Here is a 10,147-nt window from a genome sequence, read left to right on the forward strand (position 1 = left end):
CATGTCCAGAGAAGGGCAACAACAAACATGGGGTAGGGTCTGGTGAGGAGAAGCTGAGGAACCTGGAGTGGTTAAGCCTGGAGAAATGGATGCTCAGGGGAGACCTTGCTCTTGACACCTGCTTGGGTTGGTGGCAGGGCAGCCTTCCTGCTGGCATCCCCTCCAGAAGGTATTGACCTCTGGCATTTTCTCAGTGCTGGCAGAAATCTGGTGCAGCAGAGCCAGGAAGATGCCAGGGAAATGTAGCTCCAGCCTCAGTTGGCAGCTGGGCAGCCAGAGGACCTCATAGACCACCCTGGTTGCCTGTAGAAAAGAAAACATCCCTAGACAGTGCTCAGTGCCAAGATGTCCCCGTGGCAGGGCCTGAGCATGGGAGGGTGAGGCTCAGGTGCTGCCCTAGGCCCCACGAGACCAGTCCTCACCTTCCCCTTATAGCCCTTGCACAGACACCAGAAATTTGGAGCTGCCACATTTCCTTTAGCCTCTAATCATCAACATAGGTTGTGTTCAAACCAGGATGCAATGGCTCTTGGTGGAGGGCAGCTCCCAAAGTGAATACATCCAGCCTGTGCTTCTCCAGGAAAGTGGCCATCACTGAAGAATGCTCTTGCTTGCCTTCACCTTCCTCCGGCAGTCCTTCCACAGCCCCTCTCTGTTCTTTGATAAGAGATCTGCTGTCCATGTTCTCACCTGGTGGGAGAGACAACATCTCTGTCTGCAAAGCCTCATTTAAACAGAGATGGCTCTTTGCTTTGTTTTAATCATGAGTGCTTACTCCAAAGCAGCAGGAACACATTGTGTGTCTTGGGAGGATACAAAGCAAGAAGTCATTGGAGAAGTGCAAAGGCAAGCATCGTCATGGCTGGCTTGTAGTTCCAAAGAGTAAATCTCTAAGCACAAATGGTTTTGCAACTACATTGCTAAGTCATCTGAAAAAGAAAGGCAATCACCTGACAGACTAGTTGCAGTGACTTTAAGCTCATGTTCTGTAGGTAAATGCTATTTATTCTCTCATAAAATAAGTGAACATTGTAACTTTTAATCCCACACATCCATTATTTCACACTTAAGAGTTCAGGCCCCTGACCCTAAAGAATGAGTCATGGGCTCTGTGCCCCAAAAGGGTGTTTTAGCCAAAGTGACCCTCCAGAAACGTCTGGGACACAAAACATGCAAAACAGATCCATGCTTTAAGCTTCTAATGCAAGACAAGAAGCACTCAGTTGGCACTAGGCCAATGAGTCAGGTTATTCAAGACCTTCAGGATGGCTACCAAGATGCTCACTGAGCACGAAGAGCAACAAGATCACCCAGACCTGAGGAAGGTATAAGACACATAACAGAGACCTGGGCTGGAACTGCCCTGCCCAGGTGTACACATCATGTGGAACTGACAGCGCATCCTCTCTCTGCCCAAACCTGTCTGATTCTGAGCAGACATCTCCACAGCCCTGACTTTGAAATCCCTGCCTGCCCAGCCCTGCTAACCTTTCTCTCTCTGCCAGCCACCCTGCACTCATCTCTCAGTTTAGCTTCCAGAGAGCTGGGGGGGCTACATCTGCTAACTAGGATGTTGCTGCCAACTCCAAGTTCCTTCTCCTCATCATCTGCAGAACTGAGAAACAAAGAGGGCATGCAGACCAGCACAAAGAGATGGAGAAGGAGAAAACTGTGGCAGGCTGCAGACGAAGGAAGAGCAGGAAGGTCTGGGTGGCAGGACAGAGGCACAGGGAGGAAAAAAGGGAGAGCCAGCTGAATGGGTGCAGAAAAAAAACCCCAACAACGGGCAGCAGGCCAGACAGGTGGAGCAAAGAATAAAAGTGGGACATGAGAATCAGAAGCCAGGTACAGGGAAGCAGCATAAAATGACAGTGAGGGACAGAGGGCCTGTGACTCCCCACAGACTGCACCTCCCAGCATGTGCCTTTGGCCAGCATGGCCAACCGTGCCACAGACTACAGCTCTTCGGTGAGCCCCCACCACTGCAGGGTGGTGCACCACCTTCTCCCCAGGCCCCCGCCCTGCCCCTGCTCTCCCCACCGTTTCTGCCCCTGTGCCTGGGACTGCTGAGAGATGCCCACCCTGCCTACCCTCCCTTGTCCCAGATGAGCCCCTCCGTGGCTGTCCCAGGCTGCCACCATCAGCTTCAGGAACAGGGGGGCCACAGCCAGCAGCCCTCTTGGGGCCAGCTGGGGTTGTCAGAGCAACAGGGGTGTCCCAGTATTGGAGAGATTTTCAATGCGGTAGAGAAATGTCAGAGGCTGATGGCACAGAGGACTCCCTGGGGCATGCAGAAAGGAAGATTTAAACCCAGAGTACACCAAAAAATCACCAGGAAAACTTCAGGACAGGGGAAAGCTACAGAGAAGTCTTGGTGGTATGCTGTAAGACACAGGTGGAGCCCAGGGGCCTGCAGAAAGGCTCCTGGAAGGCTTGAGGTGCATCCAAGCACAAACAAAAAGCCTCAGTGCCTACCCAAGGGGCTGTGATGCCTGCTGTGGGGCTTCATATGGCAAGCAGGCTATCATCTGCAAGCACCCCTGGCTCCACGCAAACCCAGCTCCCAGCACCACTCATGATGGCCTGGCCCTCGACCCTGGCCAAATACACCCCGGTTATCTTGGTAAGCTGAGAGCTAACCCAGGAGCAGCTTGGGGACCCCAAGCATCCATGGCAATGAAAGGGAAACCCCCTGCAGCCCTGTGAGTAGCACTGGGCTTCCCCAGGGAACAGAGAGAGGGACAGAGATTGACAGAGGTGGAGAAAAAAATAGCGATGGGCAGCGGGACAGAGAGGTGGAGAAAGCTGGAGGAATAGAGATGGCGAGAAGGACATGGTGGGCCATGGTGGGGACCATCCTCCGGTCCCACAGCAAAGTGGGAATGCAGAAATATCCTGGTGCCACTAGGCCATGTCATGGAGGGCCATGGGGCCCTGATGCACCACAGATCCAGCCCAGCAATGGGAAAGGTGCATGAATGGGCCACTTTGGGTTATGGACTCATCCTAGAGCCCACTCCTGGAGCAGGAGAAACACTGGGCCCAGGGTCAGCCAAGCAGGTGTCCCAGTTTTCCCAGGGTGAAGCAATAGTTGTGCAGGCCTGCAGTGAACTCACCCACAGTGGCTGGCAGTGGTCAACTGCCTTGGGCTTTCTGTAGGGAGAGAATGAATAAATCTTGTTTGTGCTCATGCAGCCTCTGGGAAGAAGCCAGATATTGCTGGTGTTTCCTGATGGGTGTGGCATAGCCCAGCACAGAAGCTGAGAGTTTTCCTATGTTGACCTGAGAAACATTCTCCTTCTTTTACCAGTTACCACCCAAGAGTTTAAGGCAGATCTACTGTGACATCCAAACAATGCCAAGGTCTGTGAATAATTTAAACAGTACACTAGAGACGTTGCTTCTACCTCTTCTCTGCTAAAAGCCACTGGTCTCATGAGACCCAGGGTAGTGATGCTGTCTCTTGTTGTAATGAGCCAAACAGAACAAAGTGTAGGCACAGCATGTAATTATTTTTACGGCTTGAACACTATTTTTTTTTGCTAAAGTCCTTAATTTTGTAGCATCATGACACTGAGCTGCAGGGCCCCTCACCCTCTGATGCCATGGTGCTGCTCTTATGGACCAGCTCCCTTGCATGGCTGGTGATGGGGGCCAGGATGATGCACACTGCCACACGACTGGCAGCTCTTAGGGGACTTCTAGCCCTGACTGGGCACCACTCAACCCCCTGTGATCACCTAAAGAGCCCCAGCCCTGTCTCCTTTCCTTTGTACTAAACCCAGGCTTGAGAAAGGATTGTTTCCCTCACATCCACCTCTGCAAAAGTAGAGACTGGGAAGCAATGTGACTTGAGCTCTTCTCTGGCCTAGTGTCCCAGCAGGGGACTAGGTGGCCGTCCCAGAATTTACACTTTAGAAAATAATACTGGGGGAGGGGGAGTGGCTTAAAAATTTAAAGCATAAAACCACTCCACTTTTCTTTTACTGAGTTTTCTCAGGAATTTCATCTTATGCAAATTTTCTCAGCCTGAGAAAGAAGGTGAAAGAAGTACAAAAAGAAACATATCATACCCGCTATGGCTGGGAACAGCTGATAAGCAAAAAAGAAGAAAATTAGTGAACATTCAAATGTAGTTTAATTATTGTTTGTTTGTTTGTTGGTTGGGGTTTTTTTTGAAAATGAAAGTCAAGGTAACAACCTTGCACAAGATACTCCTAAACTGGCTTTTTTTGCCTCCTAAAAAGCAGGGGTCCCTGGAGTTGAAAAGGCTGAAGTGCTGTGGCTAGAGGCCATCAGCTCTGTCTTAAGTGCTGTTGTTTATTTACTTTGGCTTTTCCTATGTATAAATTAGATTGAGAAATTATCATCACACAGTAATCCTAATGTGTGAGTTTCTGGTTTCTTGGGGAGAAAAGGAGAAGGGATAGTTAATATTCAGAAAGCCTCAATGACTTTAACATGTTCCAGTTTTGACATGCTGAATTTGAAGGGGAGACTGGAGAACCCAATTTTCCCAGTTTGTGTGCAGCCTGGCCTTTGAGTCATGACACCCTGAAGTACCTCACAGTTGGTATTTAAGATACCAGCTGCCCCAAGATTGTCACTTCAACAAAGCCATGTCACTGTCCTAGCTCAACCAGGGACCTGCTTGTCAGACACATGAAAAAAATATGCTGAGAGGCAAGAAGTTTCAAACTGCAGAAGTGTCTAGGGCAGCTTTAAAACATTAACTGACACCATCAGACCTAAAATCCATTAAAATGGCCTTTAGCTCATGCATAGGAAAAAGCTTTCACACTCTATTTAGGAGTCATAATTACAGCATTGTACTCAACATAGAAACCAAATTAATTCTAGAGCAAGCTGTGTTGGTTCTGTTTGTCACTAGCATATGGTCACATTGCTGGAAAAGCAGAATGCCACTGACCTGAAGAAGCAGCAATTCCAGCTTCCTAAGTTTCAAGAGAAAACCAATCTCTTCTTGAAACTGATGAGAATTGTTTTGAAAATTTATTCAAAGAAAGGAGCCGTATGAACAGAGGAAACTGCAAACTAACACTGCATTAAAAAAAAAAAAAAATTACAGCATGAAAAAAAGTACTACTTAAGTACCAGGATGAGAGAAGTATTACTTAAGTATCAAACATCTGCATTGTCATGGTGACTTTTTTGGCTTTTGTCTCTTGTCTGTCTTGATAAAATCAGGGGATAAGAAAGTGCTACTAAATTCCACTTAAGTGTGGAGCAGATACTATGTCCAAGGCCTCACAGGTATTTGTGGGAACCCAAACAGCCCCATCCTCTCAAGACACACAATCACATGACACTCAAATCAATTCACTTTCTGCTAGAAGAAAGCCTAGTAACCCTCACTCCCTGCTCCTGATCTTGTGCAAAGACGGAAACGAAAGACTCGGTACAAGGCATAAATGCAGCTAACCGGTATATAATAGTACAGACCTTTGGCTCCTTACCAACAAAAATGTTTATAATGAAAATGGAATTTTAGTGATATAACAGCTTCTCTGCAGTACTTGTAGGGACACCACGTTGCTTAAAGCATTAAGTATCAAAAAAAAGTATACAATAAAAAAAAATACTAACTTACAGTAACATGTTGAAAGGACATTGTTTTTTTCAACTTCCCCTACAATGATTTGAAATCAAACCAATAACAAATCCCTCTCCCTGCTTGCAGTGAAGAATATGGAGGTGCTTTAAATGCAGAGTATTAACACAGACAGGTGTAAAGGAATCCAACATTTGGAAAAAGCACACAGGGCTGTCAAAGCAGCCCAAGTTAAGTTTGCTTAAATAAGCTTCTCTAGCTAGCAGCCTTGGGATGGAGATGGAGCACATGGTCAGCAAGCTTGAAGACCCTACCAGTCTGAGCAAGCAGAGGCTACAGTACAGAGTGAAGCCTCATTTCAGAGGCTGGAGAAATTAGTTGGACAGGAAGGTCTATGGTTCTGTGGTTCTTCAATGCAGTTAGACCCAGGCAAATCCAGTATTTTGCCCCTGGAATGGAATAACCCCATGCACTGGCACAGGCCAGCCAACTGGCTACCTTGCTCACTGGGGAACAGCTTTGCAAAAATGGACTGGGGCAACGAGTCCAAGAGAGTGCAGCCAACTGCACATTAGGCTTTATTCATGTGACTGTAAGCAGCAGGTGGAGGGAAGTGACCATTCATTTCAGCCAGCTGCTTCCTCAATTATATTTTTCTGGGGCCAAAGGCATTGGAGGAGGATGTAGCAGGCACAGGCTCCAAGCATGGCTTGCTTGTTGGCAAAAACGTTGCCCATGCCCCTGGGGACAGAAGACCCAAACCAGGTTACAGGACACTGCTGTGCAAGCTCCCCTCCACTTGGTACACACACTGGGACAGACCATGAGAATGACATGTAGTCAAGTTCCACTTGCCACACCATTAGCAATTTATTAACCTGTCAGTCAATGTGATTTCCAACTCTGACAACAAAATGTGAGCGCTAACTGCACCACAGCCTGAGCAGAAGGACCTGCTGCGCTGCAGGAGGGCTGGAGCCCAGGGACCCAAGCTGTGCCCTGACGCTCACCACCTCAGTGCTTTCTGCTTCAGTTTCCCTGTTTTCAAAGTGGAAATGATGCTGATGACTTCATCTGTGAGGCTCTGGGAAGCCAGGTGTCACCACCTGGGGGAAAGAACCGTAAGAAAACTGAATTAAGCACTCCCCTTTCCCATCTGTTTGAGGAAGGACAGGTGCCCTTCCCTCCCAGCACAGGATCCAGAGCAGAAAGCACTTCAAAGGCAGTCTTCTGCACCCACAGCAGCATGGCCAGCTCAGCAGGGATTGTGCAGTGCACCCCATCATGATGCTGGGCACAGGGGAAGCCGCAAATCCCACACGCTTGCTGCAGACAACCATCCTGGACAGCAAGAGGGGAAGATAGAGGCAACCTTGCTCTACACAGGATGAGAGAGTCTGTCTAGATGTGTAATACAGCTTAGCAGCTTTCTCTTCTCAGATCACCATACTGGTCTGAAAAGGCACTTCTCTTCCTAGGAGGGAGGCTACACCTGGGAAAAACCTTCAAAAGTGGATTTCTAGAAGAGGTCCAACAGAAAGCGCTCTGTAGCACCGCAGCAGCACTCCGCCCTGGCAGAGCAGCAGTCCATGTGTTAAAATCAGCACTAAGATATCCTGTGCAGCACTGTGGCCCCACACAGCACCCAGTATCTAGGACAAGTCAGAGGCCACAGCATCTGCAATAGCCTGGGTTCAGGCAGATAAGATCTCCTGCATGGTCTTCCCCACCACAGCTGCAGATGTGGATTGCAGTTGCCCAGCAAGAGGGCTGCTGGGATGCAGCCGGCAGAAGCGCCCCAGCGTCCAGATGGGGAAGACATTGCGGTACGCAGTGTAACTGATGGCACACGACTTGTTGAATACCCCAGCAATGTTCTCCTGAGAGAGAGAGAGAGACAGAGACCAACATGATATGGGTGACAGGGGACTACAGCGTGTCCCAAATGCAGTGCTGAGCTCACTGCCTTCTTGAAGCCCCCCACCAAAATCCACACGTTGCTTCGCTTCCAATTAAGGGAAAGCACACCATTGCAATGGCTTCACAATGCCCAGGACATCTGCAACACCAGGGAACCCCTTGCAAAGACCAGAGAGAAGATGTACCTGAGGCCAGTCCCCATTGGGCAGCTGCTTATCAATCAACAATTTGATGCCCCTTTCCAGCACGTCAATGTCAGGGTACCTGCAAAGCACAGGGGAGATGAGAGTACTCTTATCCAAGCCATCTGCAAATTCCCATCCACGTGCTTAAGGAACTCAACTACTTCCAGGCTGCCCCAAGCTTGTCCCAGCTATGAGTGCTTTGAGAAGGCCCCTCACAGCCCTAGGACACCAGACATTATGAATATAGCAACATTTCCCTAGGCTGCAGCCCTGTGGTTGTGATCCAGACCTTTGCTTTGCACTAGCTCCCCCTCATCCAGCATTATGAGCCTTGCTGGCCTGTGGAACACTGCACAGGTCAGTCCCTCACTGCAGGAGGCTTGCAAGCCAGTGAGGTTATGAACAAACACATTTTGGTGCATGACCCGCACCACCAGGCCCAGGGCCTGTATCAGCCCTGTCACACAGCTCAGCCTGCATTTCCCATCTCACTGAGCACTCAGGGCCAGGTGATGCCTGAAGACATGAGGGCTGCTCCTACCTGACAGCCATGAGCCCCAGCAGGGCCCAACACGTGTTGTGGATCTGTGACACAGCACTCTGCACGTACGTGCGCTGCTCGCATGACTCAAAGTCCTCTCCCCACCCGCCGTCTGCCATCTGCTTGGAGACAAGGAACTGGCAGGCCTGGGCCACCTCTTGGCATGCAGACCTGCAAGGATAGGGCAGAAAATCAAACAGGGCTGGGGACAGGGGGCATTGGCATGCCTGTGTTTCACAGTTGCAGACAGGAGCTGTGCTTCACCCTGCCCACAGCCAGGACCACCCCAAGCGTTTAAGGCTCAGGCAGTGAGTGCCCCAGTCATACTGAAGGCACAGAATCTAGGAGGAGCAGCACCTGGGGCAAGAGACCCCATGTGCAACCAGGGCATCCATGCAGCCTCACCATGGAACTTTGCCCTGGCCCAAAAGGTATGTAGGGGAACCAAACAGCCCCTTCTCACCCACTGCGGTATGTGTGCTGCATACTGGCGAACGCCTCCAGACCAAACCAGGTGCCATAAGTGAAACAAACCCCCCAGCTCCTAGGAGGAAGGAGAGAGCAGTACAGTCAGGGGTGCAAGGCCCCAAGTAGAGTTCACAACAAGAGCAGAGCCAGGCATAGAGCTGCAGCCTTCCTTCCACTATGGCACAACCAAGCCTGGACCCACCATCACCTGCTCCCAGCTCACTTCAGCGTCAGCAGACACTGAGACCAGAGAAGCTGGAGCCACTCTAGTCCCCAAGGGTGGTCTAGGTCTTGTGCAATGCACGAGGTGCCTGCTCTTGCCCGGTCTGGAAGGAGAGGAAAGGAGAGCAAAACACAGGAGCTAGAGCAGGATCAGCCCCTACTTGTCCTTCTTGCCAGCCCAGAACGTTTGCTATCATATTCTCTCTCGCACTTGGGCAGTCAGGGGAAAACTGGGCACCAGGAACATTGCTTACCCCTCCCATGACCCATCAGCTTGCTGCTTCTTGCGACAGAAGTCCAGGCCCTTCTGAAGAGTTTCCCTGGTCAGGAGAAAGATGTCTGCTTCAGAAGCAGCTGAAACTCAGTAGCTGCTTCATCAGGAGCATCCACCAGTTCCTCTGATGCACTGATGGATATCATTATTAGACGGCTGCAGAGGCAAGAGCATGCCAACAGGCAGCCATGTCGATCAGGATCTCAGAGTCAAATCGCGCAGCAACTGGGTGCTTTTCTGCCTCGTACCAGCATGCAAGGAGGGCATCTAGCCTGCAACTGGCTGCAAGATCAAGGCAACTGCTAAGTCAAGGGGCAGGCAGGTCTCCACAAATTTCCCCCAACCTGGACCCAAATAACCTATGCCCTGCTCCTTGAGAGAGGTTGGGACCCAGCTTCTTGCAGGAGGCTCTGGTTTGCAGAAGTTGCCAACATCCCACACCACGGGCCACCACAGGGGCTGCTCCATGCCAATGCAGAGGTCCAGGCAAGACCCCTGACAAGGTTCACCAGGGGCTGTGCCAACAGAGGCCATGCCGGGCAACATGGGACATTGCAGCCTGTCTTCTCCCCTACCTGCTTCTCATCTCAGTGCCTCACCTGATCTCTGCGGCTCTGTGCTCAGGAAACTCATTGTGGAAGTGTCTCAGTGCCTGCATGACAGCCGACGTGCACTCCACATAGGTGTAGTCTATCATGATGTCTCCTGCCAGCAGGTGAAGGTTATCAGTCCAACAGCCCCTCTGCTGGGGAGCCTCAGAGCCACAAGGTGACAACCTCTTCCTTGGACCCAGGGCACACTTATCCCACACACGGACCTGGGACAAAGCCAACCACCCACTGGGCGTGGCAAGGCCAGTCCACTGTGTCCCTTCACAGTGGACAGGATGGTCAGCCCCACATAGCTCCCCTTACCAAACACCTCTGAGGGGTTAAGCAGCTCCAGCAAGTGGCCACCTCGCCTAG

The 10,147-nt window shown here is 50.5% G+C and overlaps 1 protein-coding gene across 1 annotated transcript in view; it reads right to left on the reverse strand.

Moving 5' to 3' along the window:
• Positions 1–7,266: 7,266 nt before the first annotated feature.
• The window catches only part of LSS (lanosterol synthase (2,3-oxidosqualene-lanosterol cyclase)), a gene marked incomplete at its 5' end in the record, with an annotated part of 9,139 nt that continues 6,258 nt past the window's right edge, over positions 7,267–10,147 (reverse strand). The window contains 7 exon segments of the mRNA XM_008945245.1: positions 7,267–7,452; positions 7,678–7,756; positions 8,219–8,389; positions 8,682–8,762; positions 9,163–9,228; positions 9,782–9,887; positions 10,097–10,143. Of these exon segments, the coding sequence (XP_008943493.1) occupies positions 7,267–7,452; positions 7,678–7,756; positions 8,219–8,389; positions 8,682–8,762; positions 9,163–9,228; positions 9,782–9,887; positions 10,097–10,143 (736 nt within the window).

Source organism: Merops nubicus, unplaced genomic scaffold (assembly GCF_000691845.1).
Source record: "Merops nubicus isolate BGI_N331 unplaced genomic scaffold, ASM69184v1 scaffold20818, whole genome shotgun sequence".
NCBI classification, from domain to species: Eukaryota; Metazoa; Chordata; class Aves; order Coraciiformes; family Meropidae; genus Merops; species Merops nubicus.